This window comes from Haliotis rufescens, unplaced genomic scaffold, assembly GCF_023055435.1.
Source record: "Haliotis rufescens isolate VD_foot unplaced genomic scaffold, xgHalRufe1.0.p SCAF_6, whole genome shotgun sequence".
In the NCBI taxonomy this organism is placed as follows: Eukaryota; Metazoa; Mollusca; class Gastropoda; order Lepetellida; family Haliotidae; genus Haliotis; species Haliotis rufescens.
In genome coordinates this window covers 2,537,761-2,555,812 of record NW_025964334.1, presented here as the reverse complement: position 1 = coordinate 2,555,812, position 18,052 = coordinate 2,537,761, and the positions used below count along the sequence as shown (strand labels likewise).

At 41.5% G+C, this 18,052-nt stretch overlaps 1 protein-coding gene across 4 annotated transcripts; it reads right to left on the bottom strand.

The window, feature by feature from the left end:
- Positions 1-3,737: 3,737 nt before the first annotated feature.
- On the bottom strand, positions 3,738-16,076 carry LOC124149758. 4 transcript variants are annotated; one of them, XM_046521533.2, is made up of 2 exons: positions 15,924-16,076; positions 3,738-4,824 (listed from the first exon to the last, which is right to left on the bottom strand). In XM_046521533.2, exon 2 carries the CDS (start codon positions 4,590-4,592, stop codon positions 4,014-4,016), a length of 579 nt encoding a protein of 192 aa, XP_046377489.2. In that variant the 5' UTR covers positions 4,593-4,824; positions 15,924-16,076; the 3' UTR covers positions 3,738-4,013. The 4 variants fall into 4 exon arrangements, with proteins under 4 accessions (XP_046377489.2, XP_048242185.1, XP_046377488.2 ...); XM_048386228.1 differs by lacking the exon at positions 15,924-16,076 and adding an exon at positions 15,351-15,463; XM_046521532.2 differs by lacking the exon at positions 15,924-16,076 and adding an exon at positions 14,342-14,489.
- Positions 16,077-18,052: the final 1,976 nt, after the last annotated feature.

The following is an 18,052-nucleotide window of genomic DNA, read 5'->3' as shown; positions in this document are numbered from 1 at the left end:
GTAAGACCTGATGTATGTTTCACTCACAATCTGATATCACGGTGCCTATCTCACATATACAACCTGATAGCTTTACAAATCTCTCTTTGGTCTCACAATCGATGTATTCTCTGTTCAAAAACTAAATCCGAAGGATGACATTGGCCATTTGTAATGTCTTACATTAAACTAACCTGAACGCAGCAACAATCGATATCGGTTGGAGGTGTAGTCATGCAGATATTCTCTCAGCTGATCTGGTCTGTTGTTTCTTGCATGTGTTTTCGATATCTCACTGTAGGTGAACGTATGGTAGTCAGAGTGACCTCCCTTGTTTACAGTCTGGAGCAGGTAAACAGCTAATGTGTCTCTTTGTGTGTGAACATCTGGTGGTGAAAGTTAAATTTGCATTCCATGAAAACACGTGTGCTATTTTCACGTGTGTTGTAAAAGCATGAAGTATTCTGAAACCGCAATGACGACCTATCACACGTCTTCTTCCAAAGTACTTTTAAATATAACACGTGTTGGTTCCCTACGTCATTAAAGTGAGTGAGTGAGTATGGTTTTACGCCGCTTTTAGCAATATTCCAGCAATAACACGGCGGGGAACACCTGAAACGGGCTTCACACATTGTACCCATGTCGGGAATCGAACCCGGGTCTTCGGCGTGACGAGCGAACACTTTAACCACTAGGCTACCCGACAGCCCTCCTACGTCATTAAAGAAAATAATGTTTAATAGACCTACAGCATCAAAAGGTCCCCCTTTTGCAGAATATTTTATAGTATTTACATTAATATATCTGTAGCCTGGTAGAAAGTCACAAACCCATGTTTGGGCGAGAGTAGCAATGTGAAACAGCTTAACGAAAGATCCTATTCAGAAACCTACAATGTTCAAAAAAAGATGTCATTCACAGATTGTTCCGAATGGCTATATTGTCGGGTACGGCCACGGCCCTATTTACCATTTCATCTTCCATGCTGTCGGTGTGACCCTTTACTCGGCTTGGCTGTATCTGATTCACCGGTGTGAGATGCGGGTTCACTATTGGTGGTTTCCAGGTGTCGGGTACATCCCAATCTACTACCACACCTCGCAATTCCTACAGCCGGCACGCTGGTTGCACTGTTTAAGATCAGCGAACACTTTCCTTTGTTGCCTGGTGAGACCACTGGAAATTCCGTAAACTGATCTACAAGTGAACACGGCACTGTAGTGCTTGGCGTTATTGCAAGGTCGTGAGTCTTTATTACCCACGAGGTACTACGCAATAAGCTACTGTTATGAGACACTTCCATCCAAATGGATTTGTTAATACGCGACCTGTGTTTATAGACAACAGCGCAAGACCCCATCGTTCTCGTGCTGTGGCTGCATTTCACGCTACTGAATTTTGCTTTGGCCCGCTACGAGTCCACATTTGAATCCATTGGACGTACATCTTGGACGTCGGTTGCAGGCAAAGGATCCACCAGAACAGAATGTGGCAACCATTGCGTCTAGGGTGGCAGCAGGTACCTCTTTGTCGTATCTGAAGACTCACTGGAGGAATGAGGAGGAGTAGAATTCGTCATTCAGGCTCAGGGCGGTTACACTCGCTAAACCAGGGGGTGTTTAATTCATTTCTAGTTGTATATGTGTCAACCAATTGGCTATTAGCCCATTATTGAACGATATCAGTTCATCGATATGAGAGCTGTTGGTGGTTCCAGAAGTTTGCAAGATTGTGGGACATTAAGAAAACTATTTTTTGTTTCAGAATGTTACTTGAGCCCACTTGCATTGCTTTGTAGTTTCAAATTCAAGAACATGCGGTCTGTTTCTGAATGAGTGGAACTCTACTCTCTTGTTCATACTGTGGGTTCTTGCTTTTTGTAGACCTCATCTATCAGCAAAAGGTTGTTTTCTTCCAACGACAAGGAGCACAGCCTCACAACCGTGGATAAAAACGTAATCAAGAATGGACACCGTATACAGTAGGTTTATTCCTTGTCACAAAATTGTATCAATAATGCATTTGCATAGACACAGAAATGTATTACCAGCTACATATGCGTTTCGTAGAAAAATTAATGTTCTCGGTCTGGACAGATGTAAGTTTAGTTTAATTTAGAATCGCCTGCAGTTTAATCTACTGGAAAAAAATGACAGAAGCAAGCTATCAATTGTGAATTTGAAATTCCACATATACAAAATCAATAAAGACTAATACTGACACGCCGTATGGTGTGTGGCCTTATGCAGAATAGATGAGCAGATGTGAGTACAATTAACCATGAAGGATCTCAAAGGAACTAAATAATATTCCGCTCGCTTTTCTCCTTGAAAATCTAAAGTGTTTCTAATAAATTACCGAAGTTGAACATGGTGGAAACACCAACTGAATTATATCGCCTATCATGTATGAAATCATGTATGAAATCCAGGTGGGATGACCTACAAAACTCAACATCTGATCCCACACCATCATGGGACTACTGCACATGCTGTAGTTGTCTACTGTCGCCGCTAGGTGAACTACAGTGATGGAATTTTTCACGTGATGTAGACAAAAACTGGCACTAATTCTCCATGATCATGTCTTGTTCTTCAAAGTACTGTTATCTTCTTTGTCCTCTTTCAAACTAGCACGTTCGATGGGCACTCATGAAGTGATCCTGACTCACCAGCACAGTAGCTGTTTGTGTTGTGTTTAAAGGGGCACACAGCAATACCCCAGCTCCATCACGGATGTTTGTACATAATCGAGTCTGGACCAGATAATCCATCGATGGGCATCATGAGCATTGCTCCACGCAGTTGGGACACGATGACATTCAGGCAATCATGTCGCCGAGGCTGACCACCCGACCCATTTAATCGCCTCTTACAAGCATGGGTTGCTGGGGAGCTACATTATTACCCAGAGTCCTCACGGGTGTTAAGGCGCGTCGGCAAATAAATTTACTGCAGTCAGTTCAACGTAAAACTTGATATTTCATCGAACTAAGATATAGAGAATCTCACCCTCGTGTCTTTTGATATCAAATATATCAACACTCCTTGATAAATGTGGAAAGAACATTTTTTTCACTTTTATTAACTCGTGTTGATGTATTTGATATCATATATATTTGATATCAAAAGACACGAGGGTGAGATTTATTTATCATCCAAAACTGGCTCCCACAGGAGATATCGCTTGAGTGAGATCAAGCGATGTCTACATTGAAATTGCATCACAATGCTTTGCAGACCATTGTGACGTCATTTTACCATGATGTCACAATCAAATGACATCACTAATGGCTCTGCTACTGAAGCTGTTAGCAGTACTTTTTTTTACTTAAAACACTGATTATTACTGTCTACAAACTGAAAAAGTTGGAAGAATGATGTATGATAAATAAAATCTCACCCTTGTGTCTTTTGATATCAGATATATCAACACGAGTTGATAAAAGTGGAAAACTCCTCGGCAAGCCTCACAAGATATCGCTTGATCTCACCAAAGCGATATCTCCAGTGGGAGCTAGTTTTGGGTGATAAATAATATATCACACAGAGGGAATGTAGTGGCATTAGATTGCCTTGAGCTTTGATTTCCAACATAATTCAACTATCCCTATATCTAGATGTCATTGTTCTGGTATGCATGTTGGAAGTGATGCAGGCTTATGTTTGCTTTGTGCATTTGTTGTCGATACAAACTTTGTTCTCAATACACGGACACATGAATAAATCTTTTCTATAATTGAATCAAAACCATTGTTGACGATAGGCAGGATACACAACTCGTCCCCATTGCATACCATGTTTGTGTCCATAAACTAACCCCAAAGTTCTTCACAGGTAACCTTTTCCACGTGGTACGTCAACTTGATATGAATGGAAAGCTTGTGCAACAGTTTATCCAACAGGACAAAAGAACAAATCAAAATGAATCCCTTGACAGGTCATTGACCAAACCCTGCTGGTGGTGGGGGTGTGGCTGAACATCATGAAACAAACACATCTCCGTAAGATTCACATTGGACGCCATTGAATCTAGATCGTGAGCCTTGCTGCAACTGTTGCTGGGGGTTCTTTTGTTATAACCGGTGTGGTTAGTTCCTTCGTGAGGCTGACATCGGCTCCATCCTTGTCGTCTCTCTCTCCTCCACCACCTGACTGAACCTGGGTGTCCCTTTTATCCACTGCTGCGTCTCTTTTGTCATCACTATTCAACACATCCCCGTGGAATGTTTCTATAAATCCGTCAATATTTCTATAAAACCCTTGTCTCGTTTGATGATACTTCTCCAGCTTTTTCATTCTGGCGTAAGCATACATTCTTCTTCGTGTTATTTTGTCAGACCATTGCGAAAAGTCCTGGCCATGTTGTTCGAGTTCATGTTTCAGTTTCTGGATCATGTCTTCCCATGCAGATTGTTCCTCCTGGGTCAAGGTCATGAAAGCTTCCTCTTCAAGCAGGTCGTCGTTTGTGACGTCGTCCTGTTCATCCGCTGTCGACGGCGGTTTCTCATCCCTGACGTCGACTCCGAACTCAATGTCAACCTCAGACTCATTGCTCTCAACTGAAAGAGGCCTCGTGTCCTGATCGGTTGGAGCGTTCACTGTATCCATGGTGATATGGTCTGATCAGTTTAAGTGTTCACTGTGTCTATGGCGATGTGGTCTAATCAGTTGAAGTATTCACTGTATCCATGGTGATGTGATCTGATCAGTTGAAGTGTTGACTGTGTCTGTGGTGATGTGTTCTGATGAGTTGAAGTGTTCACTGTTTCCATGGTGATGTGTTCTCATCAGTTGAAGTGTTCACTGTATCCATGGTGATGTATAGTCGACACATCTGAAACTGTTAAAACATTCATTTTAATGTAGATCACGTTACACACGTTTGCCAGTTTATACAAAACAAACATGCAAAATAAAAATGCTTTGGAGGTTTATTTTGTTTTCATAACACTCTTACTCGTCACATAGTTGTTTCGCTTCTGTAACCAGTAAAAAGAATATGAGGGGAAGCGGGGTAGCCTAGCAGTTAAGAAGTTGATTCGTCAGGTAGAAGTCCCTGGTTCGATTCCCAACATGGAACATTGTGTGAAGAGAGTGACCACCGCCGTGATATGGCTGGAATGAAGGCGGAAACACTGTTCATTCGTGTACATCAAAACCTCAAATTATTTTCAGACGCATCGAAACAAAACATGGACATGACGATTTCAAGAAACTGTACAAACAAGTATAAACCACCAGATCTTCGGGGAAATGTTCAAAAGATATCTAGTTTCTACGGTGGCCCATAAGGGACATGGAGTCTGTTTTTCAATATTTTGATGTTTAACTTACTTTTATCTTAACATTTTGCAAATTAACACAATCTGCCATACAAATATGTGATAAATCATGTATAAAAACATCCGAAAACATAGAAAATGTACTTTTAAGTAGCTTTTGAGTCGCTGAAATGTGAAGTGAAAATGTCAAAAACTAAAATGGAAATGTCAAAAACCAAAACGAAAAGGTCAAAAACTAAAATGAAAATGTCAAAAACACAAAACGAAAATGTTAAAAACTAAAATGAATACACAGAACACTATTTCCACCGCGGTGTAAATATTATCACCTCGGTGTAAATATTTTCACCGAGGTGGGAATATTTCCACCGCGGTGATAATATTCCCACCACGGTGATAATATTTACACCGCGGTAATAATATTTACACCGCGGTGAAAACTATTCCCACCGCGGTGCAAACTATTTTTTTTATAGTTTTCTGTATTTTCATGTTAGTTTTTGACATTTTCGTTTTGTGTTTTTGACATTTTCATTTTAGTTTTTGACATTTTCGTTTCGTTTTTCAGAGATTCAATATCTTCTTTAAACATGATTTATCACATATTTGTAAGACAAATCGTGTTAATTTGCAAAAGGTTACGATAAATGTTAGTGAAATATCAAAATATGGAAAAACAGACTCCATGTCCCTTATGGGCCACCGTAAGTTTCCCCTTCAGGTATTTGACAGTTCGTGTTACCGGTTTTAATGAAACGGACAATTTAATCATACGTGAGAAAGCAGAAAAAAAAGATAAATAAATATGACATATGTTTTACATTTCATTAAATCCGGCGATGTAAAGGATCATGCAACGTCAAAGTATTCGGATAGATATCTGTTTCCGGTCGCCATGGTAATGACCATGTCTTATATTGTGACCACTTACACTGCAAACATGAACGTACATGGTATGCGAGTTACACACGACAAGCAGCATGAATATATCACGACACTGCTGTCATCTGTGATCACAATAGCAACACAGGAAGCTGTTCATCATTGTGTGAGCACCATGCACGTGTTCAATGTGGAAGCGTCAAGGCCTGTGTTGCCATACTTAGTCCGTGACATACATTGTCCGTGACATACTTAGTCCGTGACAAACGTAGGCCGTGACATACAAATATGGTCCCTGACAACATTGTCCTTGATAACAGAGTCAGTGACAGCATATTTAGTGACATACCAAGTCCGTGACATAAATAGTCCGTGAAATACATAGTCCGTGACATACATAGTCCGTGTCATACATAGTCCGTGACAACATAGTCCGTGACTTACAGAGTCCATGACAATAGAGTCCCTGACAACAGAGTCCGTGACAACATGGTCTGTGACATAATAGTCGGTGACAACATAGTCCATGACAACATAGTCCCTGACATACATAGTCCATGACAGCAGAGTCCGTGACAACATAGTCCGTGACATACATAGTCCGTGACAACAGAGTCCGTGACATCCATAATCCATGACAACATAGTCCCTGACATACATAATCCATGACAACATAGTCCCTGACATACATAGTCCATGACAGCAGAGTCCGTGACAAGAGACTCCGTGACAACATAGTCCGTGACAACATAGTCTGTGACAACATAGTCCATGACAGCAGAGTCCCTGACATACATAGTCCATGATAGCAGAGTCCGTGACAACATAGTCTGTGAAATACAGAGTCCATGACAACATAGTCCGTAACATCCATAGTCCATGACAACATAGTCTGTGACATACATATTTCATGACATGCACAGTCCGTGACATACTTAGGCCGTGACACCATAGGCCGTGACATACATAGTCCGTGACACCATAGTCCGTGACATACAAAGTCTATGACAACATAGTCCGTGACAACATAGTCCATAACAGCGTAGTCCGTGACAGCATTGACTGTGACAACATAGTCTGTGAAAACATAGTCCGTGACAGCATAGTCTGTGAAAACATAGTCTGTGACAACATAGTCCGTGACATACATAGTCCGTGACATACATAGTCCATGACATACATAGTCCATGACATACATAGTCCGTGACATACATAGTCCGTGACATACATAGTCCGTGACAACATAGTCTGTGACATACAAAGTCCGTGACATACATAGTCTGTGACAACATAGTCTGTGACATACATAGTCTGTGACATACATAGTCTGTGACATACATAGTCTGTGACATACATAGTCTGTGATATACATAGTCTGTGACAACATAGTCTGTGACATACATAGTCTGTGACAACATAGTCTGTGACATACATAGTCTGTGACATACATAGTCCATGACATACATAGTCCGTGACATACATAGTCCGTGACATAAATAGTCCATGGCAACATAGTCTGTGACATACATAGTCCGTGACATACATAGTCCATGACATACATAGTCCTTGACATACATAGTCCGTGACATACATAGTACATGACAACATAGTCCGTGACATACATAGTCTGTGACAACATAGTCTGTGACATACATAGTCCGTGACATACATAGTCTGTGACAACATAGTCTGTGACATACATAGTCTGTGACATACATAGTCTGTGACATACATAGTCTGTGACATACATAGTCTGTGACATACATAGTCTGTGATATACATAGTCTGTGACAACATAGTCTGTGACATACATAGTCTGTGACAACATAGTCTGTGACATACATAGTCTGTGACATACATAGTCCCTGACATACATAGTCCGTGACATACATAGTCCATGGCAACATAGTCTGTGACATACATAGTCCGTGACATACATAGTCCGTGACATACATAGTCCGTGACATACATAGTACATGACAACATAGTCCGTGACATACATAGTCCGTGACATACAGAGTCCATGACAACATAGTCCGTGACATACATAGTCCATGACATACATAGTCCGTTACATACATAGTCCGTGACATACATAGTCCGTGACATACATAGTCCATGACAACATAGTCCGTGACATACATAGTCCATGACATACATAGTCCGTGACATATATAGTCCGTGACATACATAGTACATGACAACATAGTCCGTGACATACATAGTCCGTGACATACAGAGTCCATGACAACATAGTCCGTGACATACATAGTCCGTGACATACATAGTCCGTGACATACACAGTCCGTGACATACATAGTACATGACAACAGAGTCCGTGACAACAGACTCCGTGACAACATAGTCCGTGACAACATAGTCTGTGACATACATAGTCCATGACAACATAGTCCGTGACATACATAGTCCGTGACATACATAGTCCATGACAACATAGTCCGTGCCATACATAGTCCGTGACATACATAGTCCATGACAACATAGTCCGTGACATACATAGTCCATGACATACACAGTCCGTGACATACATAGTCCGTGACATACATAGTACATGACAACATAGTCCGTGACATACATAGTCCATGACAACATAGTCTGTGACATACAGAGTCCATGACAACATAGTCCGTGACATACAAAGTCCGTGACATACAAAGTCCGTGACATACATAGTCCGTGACATACATAGTCCGTGACATACTTAGGCCGTGACATCCATACTCCATGACAACATAGTCCGTGACATAGATAGTCCATAACAACATAGTCCCTGACATACAAAGTCCAGGACAACAGAGTCCGTGACAACAGACTCCGTGACAACATAGTCCGTGACAACAGACTCTGTGACATACATAGTCCATGACAGCATAGTCCGTGACATACATAGTTCGTGACATACAGAGTCCATGACAACATAGTCCGTGACATACAGAGTCCGTGACATACATAGTCCATGACAACATAGTCCGTGACATACACAGTCCGTGACATACACAGTCCGTGACAACATAGTCCGTGACATACATAGTACATGACAACAGAGTCCGTGACAACAGACTCGGTGACAACATAGTCCTTGACAACAGAGTCCGTGACATAATAGTCGGTGACACATAGTCCGTGACAACAGAGTCCGTGACATAATAGTCGGTGACATACATAGTCCGTGACATCCATAGTTCGTGACAACAGAGTCCGTGACAACAGACTCGGTGACAACATAGTCCTTGACAACAGAGTCCGTGACATAATAGTCGGTGACACAAAGTCCGTGACAACAGAGTCCGTGACATAATAGTCGGTGACATACATAGTCCGTGACATCCATAGTCCGTGACATAATAGTCGGTGAGAACATAGTCCGTGACAACATAGTCCTTGACAACAGAGTCCGTGACATAATAGTCGGTGACACATAGTCCGTGACAACAGAGTCCGTGACATAATAGTCGGTGACATACATAGTCCGTGACATCCATAGTCCGTGACATAATAGTCGGTGAGAACATAGTCCGTGACAACATAATCCGTGACATACATAGTTCATGACAACATAGTCCGTGACAACATAGTCCATGACAGCAGAGTCCGAGACTTCGAAGTCCCTGACATACATAGTCCGTGACATACTGTTCAACTCACTCACGAAGTAACGGTTGCTTCGGTTACGGATTCAGGGGCGAACCTATAATAAGCTTTGTGGACCACATCTAAGTACTTAACTGCGGATCACATAAAACTTCAATATATTTCATTGCTTTATTACTTTTTCTCCATTATATAGTTTCAGTTAATGTGAATTGTTGTGGTACAACTGTCATTCATTTAACAGCTCTCCCGTCAAAAGTCAGTAACGGTTTGTTACCGATCTCAGGAAGAAATTACAGTAACACCTTGTTACATTTTACATCGCCACTGTATATAGGTTTATGAAACTACGTCTTCAGAGAACATGTATTAACATCGCCAGTGTATATAGGTTTATGAAACTATGTCTTCAGAGAACATGTATTAACATCGCCACTGTATATAGGTTTATGAAACTACGTCTTCAGAGAACATGTATTAACATCGCCACTGTATATAGGTTTATGAAACTACATCTTCAGAGAACATGTATTAACATCGCCAGTGTATATAGGTTTATGAAACTACGTCTTCAGAGAACATGTATTAACATCGGCAGTGTATATAGGTTTATGAAACTATGTCTTCAGAGAACATGTATTAACATCGCCACTGTATATAGGTTTATGAAACTACGTCTTCAGAGAACATGTATTAACATCGACAGTGTATATAGGTTTATGAAACTATGTCTTCAGAGAACATGTATTAACATCGCCAGTGTATATAGGTTTATGAAACTACATCTTCAGAGAACATGTATTAACATCGCCAGTGTATATAGGTTTATGAAACTACATCTTCAGAGAACATGTATTAACATCGCCACTGTATATAGGTTTATGAAACTACGTCTTCAGAGAACATGTATTAACATCGCCACTGTATATAGGTTTATGAAACTACATCTTCAGAGAACATGTATTAACATCGCCAGTGTATATAGGTTTATGAAACTACGTCTTCAGAGAACATGTATTAACATCGACAGTGTATATAGGTTTATGAAACTATGTCTTCAGAGAACATGTATTAACATCGCCACTGTATATAGGTTTATGAAACTACGTCTTCAGAGAACATGTATTAACATCGACAGTGTATATAGGTTTATGAAACTATGTCTTCAGAGAACATGTATTAACATCGCCAGTGTATATAGGTTTATGAAACTACATCTTCAGAGAACATGTATTAACATCGCCAGTGTATATAGGTTTATGAAACTACATCTTCAGAGAACATGTATTAACATCGCCACTGTATATAGGTTTATGAAACTACGTCTTCAGAGAACATGTATTAACATCGCCACTGTATATAGGTTTATGAAACTACATCTTCAGAGAACATGTATTAACATCGCCAGTGTATATAGGTTTATGAAACTATGTCTTCAGAGAACATGTATTAACATCGCCACTGTATATAGGTTTATGAAACTACGTCTTCAGAGAACATGTATTAACATCGCCACTGTATATAGGTTTATGAAACTATGTCTTCAGAGAACATGTATTAACATCGGCAGTGTATATAGGTTTATGAAACTATGTCTTCAGAGAACATGTATTAACATCGCCACTGTATATAGGTTTATGAAACTACATCTTCAGAGAACATGTATTAACATCGCCACTGTATATAGGTTTATGAAACTACGTCTTCAGAGAACATGTATTAACATCGCCACTGTATATAGGTTTATGAAACTACGTCTTCAGAGAACATGTATTAACATCGCCACTGTATATAGGTTTATGTAACTTCATCTTCAGAGAACATGTATTAACATCGGCAGTGTTTTCAGGTTCGTGAAACTATGTCTTCACATAACATGTATTAACATCGGCAGTGTTTGTACGTTCATAAAACTTCATCTTCAGAGAACATGTATTTACATCGGCAGTGTTTTCAGGTTAATGAAACTACGTCTTCATTAAGCGACACCGGCAGTGTATATAGGTTTATGAAACTACGTCTTCAGAGAACATGTATTAACATCGCCACTGTATATAGGTTTATGAAACTACGTCTTCAGAGAACATGTATTAACATCGCCACTGTATATAGGTTTATGTAACTTCATCTTCAGAGAACATGTATTAACATCGGCAGTGTTTTCAGGTTCGTGAAACTATGTCTTCACATAACATGTATTAACATCGGCAGTGTTTGTACGTTCATAAAACTTCATCTTCAGAGAACATGTATTTACATCGGCAGTGTTTTCAGGTTAATGAAACTACGTCTTCATTAAGCGACACCGGCAGTGTATGTAGGTTTATGAAAATACACTTTTAGAAAACATGTATTAACATTGGCAGTGCATGTACGATTTTGAAAATGCACGATGTTGTTACATCGACAACGTCGAGTATTTTAGTACCGAGCAAAGTTGAATCAATGCTGAAGGTTTGGTGTGGAAACACGGCAAGGAATACTGTGTGGAGATATGTTTCCTGACAATTACATAAATGAGTAATCAAGGCATAATTGTATAAATTTCATTTTTACTTTAAAAATGTTTAACATTGCATACGTACTTACCAACAGTTTATATAGACACTGCCATACACCGATATGGTGAGATACGATTGACACACATTCATACACACATACGTGTATGCGTGTTATACCCTATCGATGATATTGACCCTGTGGTCATGTCACCGCCGTGCTAATCAAGGCATCTCCCTCGAGGCCCAATGCCAGAAACACAATACACTGCATGAAGGCCCCTGTCTCAGTCCACTACACAGGAACAATGCAGGATTTATGTGAAGTCAATAGATCCGCGCGACGTCGTGGTGTACGGCCCCTGCTCATGTCACGGTATCCAAGACCAACCTACGGGCTCCGTGGACGTTCCACTGCCAGCACACCAAGGGTTAACGGAATGCGAGTCATGTACTCTCCTTGCAGGACACCTCACATACGGCGCATACTAAACTTAGATACAATTCCTCAAAAAAAACGTTATGGTTTTATATATTGGGTTGCATGAGCGGACTGTAAGCGTGCTGTGGTATTTGGTGGCAGGTAGATTGTTTTTTTGTGTGTACCCGGGTCGCTGTGTGAATCGCTAATGATAAACGACGGGTATAATATAATGATTCGTGGGAATAAATACATGTATGTGATTATTCCTTACAATACACTTTGCGCGATCGTATCAATGGCTATAATATCGATAAACCTACTGGTCGGTTGTGGTGGTGGTGGTGATTGTGGTTGTGGTGACGGTGATGGTGACGGTGATGGCGGTGGTGATGGTGATGGTGGTGGTGGTGGTAGTGGTGGCAGTAACGTGGTGGAGGTTGTGGAGGTATATCGGTGATGCGGTGGAGGTTGTGGTGGTGGTAGCGGTGGTTGTGGTAGTACCGTTGATGGCGGTGGATGCGTGGTGGTAGTGATGATGGTGGTGGTGGTGGTGATGATGGTGTGATGATGGCGTTGGTGGCTGCGGTGGTGGTTGTTGTTGTTCTGGTGTGATAGTGGCTGTGGTTGTGGCGGTGGTTATTGTTGTGGTGGTGGTGGTGTGATGATGGCTTTGGTGGTGGCGCTGGTGGTTGTTGTTGTGGTGGTGTGATAATGGCTGTGGTTGTGGAGCTGGTTGTCGTGGTGGTGGTGGCGTGATAATGGCGGTGGTTGTGGCGGTGGTTGTTGTGGCGGTGGTTGTTGTGACGGTGGTGGTGGAGGTGGTGGTATAGCTTAAGGGCGACTTGGACCAGAAATAAGGAAAGGTATATTTGCGCCCAACACAGCAAAAGATGTTTAACTATCATAAATACAAGTAGATTTACTGCACCAAAGGATAAACCCGTTAAACCACAACAGAGTTGCGTCCCTTAGCTATGACAGAATCAGATGGTTACAACCCCAGATGCTCGAATGTTTCGTTGAGGTAAACGTGTAACGCATCACTTGGACCAAAGTTTTGAGACGAATACCCATTTTTAGCAGAAGCTATCCTGGATGACCACTTCCGTGATATACTGCAAAAAGATCTGTAATATAATCGAATTTGGAAGAGACAATCCAGTGATTGACATCATGAGCATCGATCCATGCAACTGGGATACGATGACATGCATCAACCAAGTCAGCGAACCTGACCACCCGATCCCGTTAGTCGTCGCTTACGACAAGCACAGTCGCCTGTTAGCATGGGTTGCTGAAGACCTATTCTAACCTGGGTCTTCACGGGTCTACTGCAAGAAGAAGAGTACACGTTCATTCATCGTGTCCCCATGACGGCTTCACGCGTGAACCTACATACTGCGTCACCATGTTATGTGTTCTGGACATATCAGTGTAGGTATAACATGCTCCTCATAATGGTAGGTACTCATTGTCATCAGTGATATTAATTAAGTACATTGCAATCTTAACGTCGAAATGCTAAATCATCTGTGATCTCTTCTGCCAACGCAGATGATCAAACAGAATAAATTCTAAACTCTCTAAATTCTATGTCCTTGTTAAATAACCCAATGAAAATTTAAAAAATATAGATTTTGTTACAATTATATTCCTTACCTTTTCGAGATCAAACCCTCGCCACTTAACACAATGTCGTCAATACAACAAACACATAATGCCAGCACAACAATCAATTCACTGAATGAAACACTTAGCCCTGCACACCCAGCTCGTGAACTATCCCCGCGTCTCTAATAGGCTTACACGCCTCATGTGTAATACCCCCCTGACCCAAACTGACGACCCATTGTACTCTAGCGTGCACACCCACCGCATAATCAGCTGGCAGTTGCTTACTCACGTGGCCGTCAGGGTATTTATACAAGACGTGTACATAAGTGAAGTGGATATTGTTTAACCCCAGTAAGCAATATTCCAGCTATATTAAGTCTGTAAATAGTCGTGTATTTACCAAACTAGAAGTTTAACGAAGTCCACGCCGTCGGGAGTGATGACACATCATAAACCTGATCACCCGATCCATTTTAGTTGACAAACAATAGAGTTGGTGACCTTATGTAAACCCCAGGCGGTATACATATCGTTTGTTTGTTTATTTGTTTGTTGTTTAAGGCTGCATTCAGCAGTATTCCAGCTATATGACGGCGGTCTGTAAATAATCGATCAGGCAATTTAGTGATTGACATCATGAACGTCGATCAACACAATTGGGATCGATGACATGCATCAACCAAGTCAGCGAGCCTGACCACCCGATCCCGTTAGGCGCCTTTTACGACAAGCATAGTCGCCTGTTACTGCAAGTATGGGTTGCTGATCTTCACGGGTCGAATTTGACTGTAACCTGATGCGTTATCATTGCGTCACATGTAAACACATACGATATACAAAAGTATTTACGTAGGCTATAATCATCAGAAAACGCTTGAGTTCAAAAGGTTACGCAGCTGTATCTAGATGCCGGCTATTTGCACGTGTGTGAGATGAGACCATTTTACTAGATCAAACAGTTATACTAAACAATATCGTGTAACGCAGCGCCAGTGATAATTTGAATAACTGTTTGTTCGTGCAACAAAAACATGGAGACCAAAAGACAACATACCCTCAATGCGTAGCACGGATGCCCTGTTAAATACAAGTGCAATATCTCTACAACACGACCCTATTGATATACGTGTTTGAGTTGATATACACACGCCTACACTGATATACATATCTGTGTTGCAGTGATAGTAGCAAGACCCTTTATTGACCTACATGTTCAGTTGTGTGGGCCCATCGCCTACACAAACAACACGAAAATAAACAACCTTTCAACAAGCTGTTGTATTCAAACAGAACTGACAACGAATTTAAAAGATCAAGAAAACAATGTTTTATACTGACCAAACGGTAAAGTGTAAAATCGTCAACCTACACATCGACCCAATCTCCCGAGATGCCATTACTTGAAACATACTTGACGTTTCAAGTGACCCAGTAACCATTCACTTAACACTGTACGTTTTTCCAAACAGAGCACTTATCCAGACTCGTTGTTTCAAACAACGTAGCGTTTTTGTTATTGGACATGAAATCAATATAATACATTGTCCCTGTCGTAAAGATAAGTAAATGTTAATAAAAGGGTACAATCACATATACTGCTTCACTCCAGTGGCTGCAGGCGACCTACCTTGCCGGGCTGCCAGAGAGGGCACAGTTGGTGTCGGGAGTTGTTTTGAATGCAAGAAGCATGAAGCCTCAGCCAGCTCGTTGATGGACACTGAATCGATCTCACAGTATCTGTCGTGACATGGCTCGCTAAACAATCCGGGATTCCAACAACTAGCAACTCCATACCTTAATTATCGATTTCTTATATCCGATCATACATAACTATTGGCCGAGATCCCCCCAGGAATCGATCTGGAGACAATGGGCTGTCTGCCGGTGCACGTGTTGTGGTTTATGATTTTTATCTTGGCCGCTGCACATTGACATCGTAAATATTTTCAATGTAATCCTCACAGACAGCACTGCTGATGTAGCGTGAGTGAGTTCGGATTAACGTCGAAGTATGTAAACGACCAAATATATTAATGTTGGAGAGTGTGTGTGTGTGTGTGTGTGTGTGTGTGTGTGTGTGTGTGTGTGTGTGTGTGTGTGTGTGTGTGTGTGTGTGTGTGTGTGTGTGTGTGATATGTGTATTATGAGTATGTGAGTGCGTGTGTGTGTGAGAGAGTGTGTGTTTGAGTTTGAGTGTGTGTGTGAGTGCGAGTGTGTATGTGTGTGAGTGTGTGTCTGTGAGGATATGTGTGTGCGTGAGTGTGTGTGTGATGTGTATTATGAGTATGTGAGTGCGTGTGTGTGTGAGAGTATGTGTCTATGCGGGTATGTGCGTGCGTGTGTGTGTGTGTGTGTGTGGGTGGGTGGGTGAGTGTGTGTGTATGAGTGAGTACGTGTGTGTGCGTCTGGGTGTGAGTGAGTGTGTGTGTGTGTGTGTGTGTGTGTGTGTGTGTGTGTGTGTGTGTGTGTGTGTGTGTGTGTGTGCGCGCGCGCGTGTGTGTGTGTGTGTGTGAGTGCGTGAGTATGAGTGTGTTTGTGTGTGAGTACGTTACTGTGAGAGTGTGTTTGTGTGTGTGCCATCTCCATAAATGACCAAATTAATTAATGTTGTTTAACACCGCAATCAGCAACATTCAGCAACAAATATCAACCTCGTTTATACTGGAACTTTGTAACTACGTGCATATATACTGTATGGGGCCATGTTACCATCTGTACACTAAAGTCATGTATATCTTGTGGAGCCGTGTTACCATCTGTATATCTAGTGGAGCCGTGTTACCATCTGTATATCTAGTGGAGCCGTGTTACTGTCTGTATATCTAGTGGAGCCGTGTTACTGTCTGTATATCTAGTGGAGCCGTGTTACTGTCTGTATATCTAGTGGAGCCGTGTTACTGTCTGTATATCTAGTGGAGCCGTGTAACTGTCTGTATATCTATAGTGGAGCCGTGTTACCATCTGTATATCTACTAGAGCCGTGTTACTGTCTGTATATCTACTGGAGCTGGTTACCATCTGTATATCTACTAGAGCCGTGTTACTTTCTGTATATCTACTACAGTTGTGTTACCATCTGTATATCTACCGGAGCCGTGTTACTGTCTGTATATCTACCGGAGCCGTGTTACTGGCTGTATATCTACCGGAGCCGTGTTACTGTCTGCATATCTACTGGGGCCGTGTTACCATTTGCATATCTACTATAACCGTGTTACTGTCTGCATATCTACTGGAGCCGTGTTACTGTCTGTATATCTACTAGAGCCGTGTTACTTTCTGTATATCTACTACAGTTGTGTTACCATCTGTATATCTACCGGAGCCGTGTTACTGTCTGTGTATCTACCGGAGCCGTGTTACTGGCTGTATATCTACCGGAGCCGTGTTACTGTCTGTATATCTAGTGGAGCCGTGTTACTGTCTGTATATCTAGTGGAGCCGTGTAACTGTCTGTATATCTATAGTGGAGCCGTGTTACCATCTGTATATCTACTAGAGCCGTGTTACTGTCTGTATATCTACTGGAGCCGTGTTACTGTCTGCATATCTACTGGAGCCGTGTTACTGTCTGTATATCTACTAGAGCCGTGTTACTGTCTGCATATCTACTGGAGCCGTGTTACTGTCTGTATATCTACTAGAGCCGTGCTACCATCTGTATATCTGCTGGAGCCGTTTTACGATCTGTATATCTACAGGAGCCGTGTTACTGTCTGTATATCTACCTGAGCCGTGTAACCATTTGTATATCGA